General features: G+C 36.3%; 1 protein-coding gene across 3 annotated transcripts in view; it reads right to left on the reverse strand.

Annotated features, from left to right (window-relative positions):
- Nucleotides 1-13,221, reverse strand: part of Togaram1 (TOG array regulator of axonemal microtubules 1) — a 61,092-nt gene that overhangs the window by 33,756 nt on the left and 14,115 nt on the right. For 2 of the 3 annotated variants that reach the window (XM_050138809.1, XM_050138807.1), the window contains exons 2-7: nt 9,755-9,911; nt 8,062-8,196; nt 6,124-6,420; nt 4,357-4,619; nt 3,437-3,675; nt 959-1,056 (exon numbers count right to left, since the gene is read on the reverse strand). In XM_050138809.1, the coding sequence (XP_049994766.1) occupies nt 959-1,056; nt 3,437-3,675; nt 4,357-4,619; nt 6,124-6,420; nt 8,062-8,196; nt 9,755-9,911 (1,189 nt within the window). The remainder of the gene's footprint in view (nt 1-958; nt 1,057-3,436; nt 3,676-4,356; nt 4,620-6,123; nt 6,421-8,061; nt 8,197-9,754; nt 9,912-13,221) is intronic. The other variant, XM_050138810.1, reaches the window with a different exon arrangement.

Here is a 13,221-nt window from a genome sequence, read left to right on the forward strand (position 1 = left end):
AACTCTTGTGAGATAAGAGCAGGAGAAGCAGATGTTCAAGACCATGCTTACTTACACAGCAAGTGAAGGCCACCTGGCTACATGAGACCTTCTCTCAAAAAATAAAACTAAAACCTCATTTTAAATTATAACAGCCTTACAGAAGGAACTGATACTCTTAAAAATTCTTAGTCTTAACAGTTAATCTAGATATGGGTGGAAGATACTGGCTTTAGGTGGTGTTGTCAAACTAACATTTGACAGTAACAACATAAGAAAATCAGTGAGGAAATTCAGTGCTATTACAGTAACAGTTGTAAAACTCTATGAAGAAACATTCTCTGCAAACAGATGTGGGAAAGGTGTGCTCTCTTTAGCATTTTTATACCATTTCTGTATTTAACTTTGTTCTTGTCTATGTAAACAAATAATAGCTAACTAGTCTTAGCTAATCGTACCTAAATAACATACATACTTCCTTGCTTGTCTTCTGTGATACCTAATGTTCACAAACTATGTATCAGAATTACTAAGTGAGCTCTCAAAATGGTGACAGATTTCAATGCACTGCAATTAAATAAAAATATCTTTTTTTTTCTTCTGGTTTTCTGAGATAGGGTTTTCCTGTGTAACTCTGGCTGTCTTGGAACTCACTTTGCAGACTAGGCTGGCCTCAAACTCACAGAGATCCGCCTGCCTCTGCCTCCTGAGTGCTGGGATTAAAGGCATATGATACCGCCACCCAGCTAAATAAAAATGTTTTGTGGAGGAGCCTGGAAAAATGAATGACGGAGTCAAGTAAACATATTTCTTTCAAAACTAAAGCCATATTCACTCTCATTAGAATGGCTGTTTAATGAGTTATGGTTAACGGCAAATTGGTAAGTACAAAACCTAAATCTAAAATGCACTTTCTATCACCTTTTATATTACAAATCAACCATATTCTTAAGAAAGCATATTTATAAAAACAAGATACCTGCACTAGGAGTCTGTTCAGCAGCATGGGAGATTTTCTTTGCAGAACAAAGTCTTGTTGAGCAAGGTTTTGATCCAAATGTTGGAAATATGTCTGACCTAATGAAACAAAGTAAATTGAATAAACATTTACAATTGAGAGCTGTGCAACACTTATATCACTCATTGTACATTCTTTTCACTAACACATTAGGATACTAGAATAGCCAGAAAACAAGAATGAAAAATTATGGCTAAAAATCTTTTGTTGTTGCTTGTGGGGTTGTTTTGCTTTGACTTTGAGACTAGTCTCATTATGTAGTCTTGGCTGTAGTAGAACCCATTATACAGACTCACAGAGATCTGTTTGTCTCTGCCTCCCAAGTGAGGGAATCAAATTTGTATACCACCAAGGCTAGGAAGCAGATCTAAGTTATCTCCTAAAACACTACACATGTAATCTACTGTTACATAGACAGAAACAGACAAGACTGTATTATCAACAGGAGCAACAGCTGAGTTTGTAAATGCCACTTTCTTAAAACTATTTTTTGCTCTACCATCTAGATATTATGAAGACCCACGGGCCTTGCTTAACAAAGAAAGCAAGCCTTCACCATGAAAGAATATTAAATCCTACAGCAAAGAAACCCAGTAAATATTATAATGAGTGACAAGACATTTTATAAAGCAACACAATTTACCAGCTGGGATTAAAGGTGTGCGCCACCACTGCCTGGCTCATGGTAGAAATCTTAAATTCATTAAAGGTAATGAGTCGATTCCCATCTTAAAGAGTTCGATATTTAGGGGCAAGAGAGATGACTCAGCAGTTAAGAGCACTGGTTGCTCTTCCAGAAGAACTAGTTCAATTCCCAGCATCCACATGGCAGCTCACAACTGTCTGTAACTCCAGTTCCAGGAGATCTGACATCACCATTTGCACACCAATTTGCATAAAATAAATTTAAATAAATTATTAAAAGGCATTCAATATTTTTGTCTGTGAGACAAAAGGAGAAATACATAATTCTAAATGTTACAAATACAAAATGAACTTCTCTTCCAAACTGGCTTCAAATTCTCTTCCCAACTGGCTTTAAATTTTTAACATTGTGTTGCAACTGAAGGAGTTACAATTCAAAATTTCACCTTTATCAAAGAAGGCCATTAGGTTTAATGCTCATTGTAAGCTGTTTCTTTGTTAAAGTCATTCTCAATCAATTATGTAAATATATTCCAATATTCTATCGAGGAAGGAACAATTAAGGCATTTCCAGGGATGAAATGTTTACAAGTATAAATTATGATTTAAGTTAAAAATGTGAAGGAGAAAACCATAAAAGACAAACTCCTAAAATGGAACATAAAAATTCGGTTAAATTCTATAATTGCTGAAATAAAACATCACCTCTCTTTTAATTAGGCAGTCTTTACCCCATTTGTGAGAGGTTTCTTAAGTTCATTAAATTGAAGATAATTTTAAAAATGTACTTCTAATAGCTCTATATTAATAAGGATCCAAATAAAGGCAAAAGAAAACAAAACAAAAAAGGTTTCACATCAAATTTTAGCAAGAATAAGCAGCAGTCATAACTTTCACATCACCAATGGGAGTATAAAATTACACCACTATTTAGAGAAGCTATTTAGCAATTATTTAACTATATATCTATGTTCCCATAATGGCAACTCTACTATGGACTTTCAGTCCCAGATAAAGGGAAACTTCAAATTCTACAAGGTCACAGAAATGTCCAGAGTCCAGGAGGAGGTGACTTTTTCAGAGCAGAGGCTTTCTGGGGAGTTGGTGTGAGAAAGACAGGATTTGAACCCCAGCAGTACTATGTAGGCAGGCCCTCTCCTCACTAGGATACCTGAAGTACCAGTATGGAGTGCCAAGATTTATGAAGTTACAGCAGTAAGATATTAGAAATAATGCGGCAATAGCTGGGAAGAACTTACTCATGAACTAGAGTGAATTCGTGAAAAGTTAAAATTAAAAAAAAAAAAAAAAACACCATAATGGGCCAAAAAGCAAATGGTCTAGAAAAGTTAAGGCACAAAGAGCATTAGAGTAAACGTTAGGAAAACAACTGGCATTTGATACAAGGCCCATGATAATTAGGAGCTAAGTTACCGGGACAGTCACACTCCCTTTCCATCCCTATTCCACTAGAGGTAAACAGGAGGTGTGTGTGTAAACTGCCACACTGTATCTTAAAGATATCTAAATTCTTTGTTTCATTTTTAACAGGGTCTTAATATATAGGTCTACCTAGCCACACCTTGAGTATAGACCATGCTATACTCAAACACACAGAGATCTGCCTGTTTCTGCCTTCCCAATGCTAGGATTAAAGGTGTGTACCACCATACCTGCTTTATTTAAACACTTTAAGAAGTAAATATTAAATGGCTTTAAGTCTTTTCCAGATACAGTGCTTTAGGTCTAGATCACAATTATAGGTGACTATTAACATGTCAGAAAATAAAGTACATTATTCTCTTCCCCTGGGGAGTTGTAGAAAGAGAGGAGGTCAACGATTCTTGGCTATAAACTCCACTTTCACTGTAAGAGCTGACGTTTGGAGAGGATGATCGGGACGGGGAGTCCATGGTCAGCTCAAGCTTCATCGCGGAGTCGGGACTATCAATATCAGAAGTGCTGCTGCTGCCACTCAGCTTTGCTCTTTTCTTAGCTGCACTGTTACGAAGGGACCTAAGAGAGCTCTGCATCTAAGAAAAGGAAAGAAAACAACTCATGAGGTTAAATGCATATATGTATAAAAGTATCCTTAGATTTTTTTTTAACTTCATTAACTTTGCCAAGCTAGCCAATCCTCAGTTAGTACAAACAAAATGGATGCTAATATGTGCACAGAATAAAAACTAGATTCATTGCTTGGTAATAAACAACCTACTAGGCAGTGAGCTGCTATGAAGCCAACTCCCCCCTATTACTTACTAACCATGACATTTTTGGTAAACAGCAATGACAGACTATTGTATGAATTCAATTAATATTGAATCAGTGGCTCTCAAAGTAGAAAGCACAGATTACAAGTGAGAGAAGCTAATCAGCTCTATAGCTCCTTACATTCTGGAGATGTAACAGGAGTAAGTCATTTTGTAGACTATGAAATTCACCTAAAACCTGCAAGGGCTATACCTCAAAGTAATGGATCTCTAAAAAGTCATGGAACTTCTAAACTGAGCTACAAGTGAGTTATATTACCAGACCGCAAACTAAATTATTTTTATACGTAAGAAAAACTTATGTATAAAAAGTACCATTTTTCCCTCATGCAGCAAGTATGTATGTGTGTGTCTCTGTGTGTGTGTATGTATATAAAGATACAAATATGTATCAGAATATTAAAGGGGTTTTTAATGATTAAAAATGATATGGGCTCTCACCTCTTCTTGATCCAGATCTTTATCCCTGAAATTCAATTCTGAAAGATCAATTGTAAGACTATCTTTTTCATTTTTCCAAATATCATCAGGCTGTTTCTTTTTGTGTCCCACTGCGCTTAAGTCAGCTTTATCAGGCAAAAGGCTTATTCCTCTTGGTATGGGAGGGACAGGCTTAGTCCCGTTTAGGCCTCTCCGGGAAGAAGGTGATCTTACCAAGGCAGGTGTAAGTTGAACTGGCGTATTTTTTTCTTGAAAATTTTCTCCTATATGAAAAAAAATGTATTTTATTTTCTCTTATTTTCAGAGGAAGTAAGTTTGAGTCATAAGTATTTAGAATATAGTATTTTTTTAATTAAAAAGTACATTATCTGTTGTGAAATATTTGTATACTGTGTGAACATGTATTGCTGTGATTGGTATAATAAAAAGCTGAACAGCCAATAGCGAGGAAGGAGGTATAGGCGGGACTTCTAGGCAGAGCAAGCTCTGGGAAGAAGAAAAGTAGAATCACCAGCCAGAGTGGAGAGAAAACAGTAGGTGCAAGATAGAAGAGAGGTAAGGTCACGTGGCAGAATGTATATTAATATAAACGGGTTAATTTAAGTTATAAGAGCTAGTTGAGACAGCCTAAACTACAGGCTGGCAGTTCTGACAAGAAAGTACTACTATGATTATCTTATATTAGAAACAGACTTATGTAAAATAAGATGAAACAAAGCATCAATGTTCCCTAATAAACATAGCAAAAACAAGCATATGAAATCCCGACATTTACATAAAAATACTATGAACTAAGCTGCATTTTCAGTCATCGTGACTAATATTTGCTAATGATAAAAATTTATAATAAGCCAGGAAGCCTATATTTTTGGTTTGCTGTAACTCTAAAAGCAGTACTTCAGGGACTGGTGTGTGTGAAGCAGCACTGGCCACTAGGGAGAACAAGCTGAGCACACACACATTTGAGATTCTGGGAACAAAATCAGCACTTCACATAGAGCGAGGGCAACAGCTCTACCACTGTGTTATACCCACAGATTGAAGTCTTGGTTTTCGATAGGATATTTGATCTTATCCGGATGTGAAGGATCAGTGTGAGGAGAATGTTGCGATGAAATAGGCTGAGTATGAAAGCATCGAGCTTACGGTTATAAACTGAACTCTAGCTGTGTGGGTATCTCAAAAGGAGAATATCTTATATTACAGGCTGAGGATAGGAAAGCATGTAGGAAATATAAGGAACACCTTTTAATAGTATCATTTGGAAACTGGATTTGTCTGATTGCTAATATCATGATTTTATGATACTAATATCATGATTTTATATGAGTAGCATATTATTAAGAGGTAATATTTCAGCAAATAACAGAATTTTTTACAATAATTTTAGCAAATAATAAACATTTAATGAATATAAAATACATGAATATATATTATAGTAAAATATAAATGATACTTTTATTGTAATGATAAAAATTTGCCAGTAGGCCCTTAAGCAATACGTTCCTTTCTACTATAAAGCATTATTACTGAGTTCTGAAAAAGCATTTAAAGTGGCAATATAAGTCAAGAAATGGTCATTTCAAATAAATTTTAGTTATTTACTGTCTATTAAATATATTGTTAAATACTTTCCCAAATATTTGTAGGTCAAAAGAAAATACAGTTAGCCAGGTTTTAAAATCTAACATTATATATTAACTTCAAAGCATGAATTCAAACATAAATAAGCATGAATAAAGCACCAATCTTTGCCATCATTCCTACCTGTAGGGTCAGATGATTTCTGATTGACAAGTTTTTTCTGTGGACTTGGCTTTGATAGTCCTTCAAAGCTTTTAAGAGGCCAAGAATTTGAGAAACTAATGGAATTATCTTGAGATTTCTTTGGAGATACAGAAAGAGGAGATGTGTGCTTTGGACTAGCTCGAGGAGATGAGAGGGGATAGGATGGAAGGATAAAGGGTCCTGGGCTTGCACTTGAGCCAGAGTATGAAGAAGTTCGTTCTGTTTGACTACCAAACGTTTGCTGAGTCTTATTGCCAAAATTTAGGCTAGCGTATACTGTAACAAAACAAACAGAATATGTTATTTACAGCTACACACCGGCTCAGAGTTCAAAGGCTCCTCCCTTTTTACATTCAGATTCCCTCACACAGCATTTATGACTTTGTGTGGTGTCAGGCATACACATAATTTTGAGCACTAACACTTCATACCTTTGAATCCAAAGCTTTTTTTATTGTACTGAAAAATTCTACTGTATTTGTAAAGTTATTTTCTTCTTGTAATTTTATAAAACTCTATCTATGTAAGCATATTTATTTCAAATACATACATTAAGAGAATTTTTAGTGAATTATTCTTTTATTATAATTTTGATGGAGATATTCTGCATCAACACATACTTGAGCATTTGTCTACTGTACCTTTTCCACACTTTATCTTCTCTCAGCTTACTTTTGATGCCTTTTAAATACTGACTTTTAAAAAGTGTGTGACATTTACTATTTACCACAGGGTCTTTCGCGTGTTAAGCAAATTCTCTACAGTGGAGCTGTAATCCCACCCTGTAATCTTCCAATACACACACACTCTAAACGGCACTTCAGAGGGAAAAGCCCTCGACGGCATTGGTTTATTTCCTTAGTGCACGCACATGTTCTGGTCCTCAGCTGCTCTCGGTTCCACAGCAATAGTGGCAGTCAAAGAGAGGAATCGCCCTCTCTCTGCTTTGTCAACACTTGCATTACAGGTGCCCTGTGCTGGGTTTGGCATTTATTTGGGGGCTAGAGATTGCCAGCAAAGATCCTTATGCTGGCAAGGCAAGTACCTCCACAACTGGGTCATTTTTCCAGTCCCATCACTATAATTTAAACGGTAAGTTTTTCTTATTTATGTTGGTAGCAGCTATTGGTAAGTCTGATTTAATTCTATCATCTTGTCTTTAGGCACTATTTTTGTCCTATCTTTTCTTTTGTTTGTTGTGAAGTTGCCTTCAAACTCACTACACAGTCTATGCTGGCACTGAATTTCCTAATCCTCCTAACTCCACCTTCCTAGTGCTGGAATTAAAGGCATGTGAAAAACAGGCACAGTTTTTTGTTTATTTGTTTGTTTTTTTAAATAATTGTTCTTGGGATGGAACCCAGAGTTTGTCTTATAAGGTACCAATTTTCACAGCTACTTGTTAGCACACAAGCCGTGTATACCCTTGTATATATGTATGTATGTGTGTGTATAAATATATAATATACTCTTATATCTCTACATTTATTCTCCTTTTTTTGAAACAGGTTCCCACCCTGAAGCCCAGGCTGGCTTAGACTTTATGTCATGGCAATTCTCCTGCCTCATTCTAATTGCTCGGATCACAGGCATAAGCCACCATGTTCATTTTATATCCTGTCTTATCTGAAACAACCTGTCAGGAAGTTATAGTTCCTAAAAGACACAATAAAGTCGACTTAGCTTTAAATTTAAATAACTGCATGCACACAGTACTAATTTAATGTTATTTTCAATTCATGTTAGCCTTCATCAGTTTATAAACTTTAATTAGTCATATTTAAATCAAAATTAAAGTCTAATATTTTATAATAACAATTATGAAAAACACTGATATTCAATTGTAACAAGTTTTCATTAAGATCATACAAAGTAGTATGTGAACTAGTGTCAGAAAGCGTATATATTTATAAATACCTTTATCTTGATGGCCATTGGCTGTTCCCAGGAACTGTAAGTCAGAACCCACACTGCCAGTTTTACTACCTATCTGTGACAGTCCAAGTTGCCCACATTTCCCAGGAAGACTTGTCTGCTGAGTTGCAGTATTACCTTTGAAGAGAGGTAACAGCAAAAACAATGTAAAAGTAAGTGTAATTTTATAAATATATATTTCATAAACGTTGGTATGATTATATTCTGGACTTTAACTCTTATGACTAATCAGATTTCCCAGTAACAAATGTTATTCTTGTCTTGTTTTCCACAGAGAGAGAGAGAGAGAGAGAGAGAGAGAGAGAGAGAGAGGAAGAGAGAGAGAGGGAGAGAGAAATAAGAGGAATTCTGCCTTGACACAGCTCAAAGAGTATTCTGGGCACAGAGGTAGAGGCAGGAAGATCTCTGTGAGTTCAAGGCCAGCCCTGTCGGTCTACTTAGTGAGTTCTTCCATCTCCCCAGAGCTGGGACTGTCGGCATACATCACCATGCCTGGATAAACACCTATTTTCTATGACAATTACACAATTAAACATCTTTTCAATTTTTCTGGCAGATGTTCTTAGATTATATTTTTACTTCCACTTTCTCACTCTCTGTAAGGAATGTACCAGTAAATCATGTCAATTTTACCTCTGACATGTAATCAGAATCAAATCACTTCTCCCTACATTCACTGCTATGCTGGTTAAATCCTCTATAAACCTTAGCCAGGGTTATGACAAGGAACTCAACCGCTTCTCCTTTTCACCCTTTGTCTTCCTTTCACCTGTTTTAAATGTAACATCCAGAACGAGGCTGGAGGACATAAGGCACGTGACAGCACTTTTTAAAGATTCCCTCAGAATGAAGGTTACTTCATTCAGTCATCTAAGAGCTCTGGCAGCTGAGACCTCCAGGGTCATTGCTGTCATTTTCAGCCGTGTACTCCTTCCTTTCACCCCATCAGACTACTCTGCTCTTCGTGAAAAGACTGCTCCGTTTACCTTTCTCAGTTACTCTGCCCTGCAATCACGTTCTTCTCTCCTCACATCTGCTGCCTTGCCTCAAATACCCCCTCCTGAATATGGCTGCCTTTAATGCTATAGTTTAAAATATTCCTATTCCCCTTCCATATCACCATCTAACCTATCAAGTCTTACATTCATTTAATATTTGTTCTCCTGCTCAACTAGAATTAAGGCTTTTCTGTTTCCTTTGTTTTTGAGGCAGGGTCTCACATGTAGTCCTGGCTGGCCTGAAACTCTGTAGACAAGGTCTGGTACCCACAGAGATCTGCCGGTCTCTCCTTCCCTAGTACTAGCATTAAAGGTGTGCATTACCACATCCAGCATAGAATACAGTTTTTTTTTTTTTTTTGGCTTTGTTATGCCTTTCTTGAAAGCTATATCCCCAGCACTAAGAAAAGTACCTGACATGTAGAGATGCTCAAGAGTATTAGAGGCTTATTAAATGACCATGGCCTACACTATGAACAGCCTGCAAGGAGAAAGCCTATGATCTCATGAAACAATTGTGTCAAAGTGCCCGCTTTTTAGCCAACTTTCAATGAGCACTTATTAAAAAAGACTTGCATGTTGGATTATACATAGTTTTTACAGGCCCTCAAATGAATAATGAAATTTAGGGAATCTTTAACAGTTCAACACACTTATTATCCCAAACATTTACTTACCAGCACCACACGTAGGAATTGAATCTGAGTTAAAATCCCGACTACTCTGAAATAAGTTTCTTGATGACCTTTTTTTGCTAAAACACAAATCATCATTGACTGGCATTCCTTGAGATGGCTTTAATTTTGGAGATGGGATGAGGTCATGAGCTGAAAACTGAGAAAAGAGTAAGTTAGCAAATTTTTGCTAAGCCTCCTTGGTAATAAGTAGATCCAATTACAAAACTCAGATAAAAGAAAAATATTTTTGAGTATGCAATACACTCATTCAGTATGACGCAGATAGTATTTTTCCTTCCAAGATAGAAACGCTACTTTCACTTTACTATACCTAATTCTTTCTTTAGCCTTCTATAATATGTATCTGACAATTAGAGAGGAGACAAAATAATGATGATTAAAGGATGAAAGAAAAACACGAAGGAAAAAATGTCTGCTTAGCAGCATAAGCTCTACTCTATGCCACCTTTCAGCATCAGTCAACAAGCAACACATAAACATTCCACTCTTCTCCCCACGGTAAAGTTAGTACTAATATTCTTTAGCCCAAATATAACTACTACAAACGAACAGGTAAAGTGTTACCACCAGATTCCAGTTACAACCACTCAAGAGGCTAGAGGTGTACTCAGCAATAAAGCACATGCTCACAATCATGTGGGAGGCTTGACTAGCAACAAACAAAATACCCAAGTATATCTCATACACACACACACACACACACACACACACACACACACACAGAGGAAGGAGGAGGAAGGGCGGTAAGGTGGGAGAGAGAGAGTATTTATTTGATGGTTTCCAGGTACTTTCTTATAAACATCACATGATCTATAAGTGATAAAAAGTTGTTCAAAAATCAGTATTACAATTTCTTCAATTGATCATGTGTAGTAGTAAAAGGATCAAATGTAATTAAACGAAGCCATTACAATGAACTTCTAATTGAATACTTTGAAAAAGATACATTAAGACAAAATAGTAGGTAACTTAGTAAAGATTCTTTTTTTAAAAAAAGATATATTAACAGATAAAATACCTAGTAAAGATTCTCTTTATTGTTGTTATTGTTGCTTTTGTTTTTCAAGACAGGGTTTCTCTGTAGCTTTGGAGCCTGTCCTGGAACCAGCTCTTGTAGTTGAGGCTGGCCTCGAACTCACAGAGATCTGCGTGCATCTGTCTCACAATGCTGGGATTAAAGGTGGGTGCCACTACCGCCCAGCTCCAGTAAAGATTCTTTTACAATAGTTTTTTACATTAATTTCAACTACTTTTACTCATCCTCCTCCCCATTGCCTTTCCAGACTCTAATACTCTTCTACATTCAGGCTGATTCTTTTTTTTTTTTTTTTTAAGCTTCCCCATTAGAGAGAACAAGCAGTTCTCTGTTCCAGTAACATAATTATAATTTTCATGTTTTTTTAACAGCATTAAAAATAAAAATTTCATTTAAAGAGAATCCTAGAATTTTAAAAAGAAACTACTTATTGGCAATACTCTAGTATTTACACCAATAACTTTCAGACTGTTCATGATTTTGACAAACTCTAATACCAAAGTGGCTTGTTTTGGAAGATTTGAGATCAGGTATCATAGCCCAGGATGGACTCAAATTCCTACATAGTCAAAGATGACCTAAATTGCTGATTTTTCTGCCTCTAAATTCCAAATGTTGACATTACAGGTAGAAGCCAGCAAACCCAATTTTTGAAGCACTGGAGATTAAATTCAGAATCTCATCCATTCTAGGTAGGCACTCTACTAACCTAGCTATAAATACATTACCAAGCCTGTTATTTACTGATTGGTTTATAGAGGATGACCTCAAATTTGCCTATTAGTCCATGCTGGCTTGTAATTCACAATCTTGTTTCAACATGTGAAATTCAAGAACAATAGGAATGTGCCACCACACCTAACAGGAAGAGTTTTCCTATTCACACAAGAATACAGTCACAGTCAGTACTCCTCTTGCATCAAATAGGTTGTGGATACCCAACTCAAGTCATTAGGCTTGGTGGCAAGTGCCTCTACCCACTGAGTCACTTAGCTGGCTCCAGAATCTATGTTTTGAACAAGATCCTGAAGCAATTCATACACACATTAAAATTTGCTAACAGTAAACTAAAGCCCATCTTTTCCTGAACTTCAAAACACACACACACACACACACACACACACACACACACACACACACACCTTGCTATAGAGAAGCAAGGGAACGTAATAAACACAATCAATAAGACATAACAAACATGTACATCACATATGAATGCAGGGACCAAATTTTCTGCACCTTTCATACTTAATATCTGCAGTGCTAACCACAGAGTCTACCAGCTGAATTTAGAGTTGATTCTCCACTCTGTCCTTTATATCAGGGCTTTCTTATTCAAAAGTAAGCAGCAATAAACTCATCCTACTATGTCCTCATAGTACTATGTTGCTTGACATTTCTCTTAGCTGTCACAAACAGAGGGAAAAGTACTGTTATAAACCCAACACCACGGGCTGGAGAAATGGCTCAGTGCTTGCTGATGACCTGAGTTTGACCCTCACATGGAGGAAGCAGAAAACCAACTCCTTCAAGTTGTCCTCTGACCACCATATGCTCACTGTGGCATACTGTCACACATGCATAAACTATTAAATGTAATTTTTTTAAAAAAAGAAATAAGATTAAAATAAAATAGTATTAAAAATCAAAACAAAAATAGTTCCTACCACCATCATATTGTCTGGCCATTGCCAAGGAGAAAGGCATCATGACACGTTTATGTTAACTACCAGGAAGAACGGCACTGAGCAGGACTGCTTTAAAGGGTCCATAAACTCCAGCTTGTCCTGGAACATGGTCAGAAAGACAGACGCCTGCTCAAGGCTAACCGCCTATGTTTCCTCAGTATTCATTTCATGCTTTTAACTTTAAATACTCTACTTCCTATATTATATGAAAAGGCTCTTTTCCATGTCAAAATGACCTTTAAATATATAAATTTTCTATTTTGATAAAAAAAACCACCTGGTAACTACATAATTATGATGTTAAGTCAGAATATAACAAGAAAGTTATTATCAGTTTATATGTCAAGGCAAAGATAATTCATCAAGAAACCAAAAACGGTAATTCTCTGAGTTCTAAAAAAAAAAAAAAAAAAACTAAAATTTTAAACTCTAAACTCTGAAAAAAATATCAGTTAAACAGACTATGACATTAAATATACTACTATCCATAGCCACTGGCCTCCTACTACATATTATCTGATGTTAAAGAAAAAATGTTCATAATAAAGTACATGAAAGGCTGCACACTTGGAGGCTGAAGTGTCTTGGTGGTTAAATGTTCTCACTGCTGTTCCAGGACCTGGATCTAGTTTCCAGCACACATATGGCAGCTCACAACTATAAGTCCAGTTCCAGTACTCTCTGCTTACCTCTGCAGAGGAACCACACATGCACATACATAG

The sequence above is a fragment of the Alexandromys fortis genome, unplaced genomic scaffold, assembly GCF_014885135.2.
Source record: "Alexandromys fortis isolate MF-2015 unplaced genomic scaffold, M_Fortis_MF-2015_v1.1 scaffold_35, whole genome shotgun sequence".
Lineage (NCBI taxonomy): Eukaryota > Metazoa > Chordata > Mammalia > Rodentia > Cricetidae > Alexandromys > Alexandromys fortis.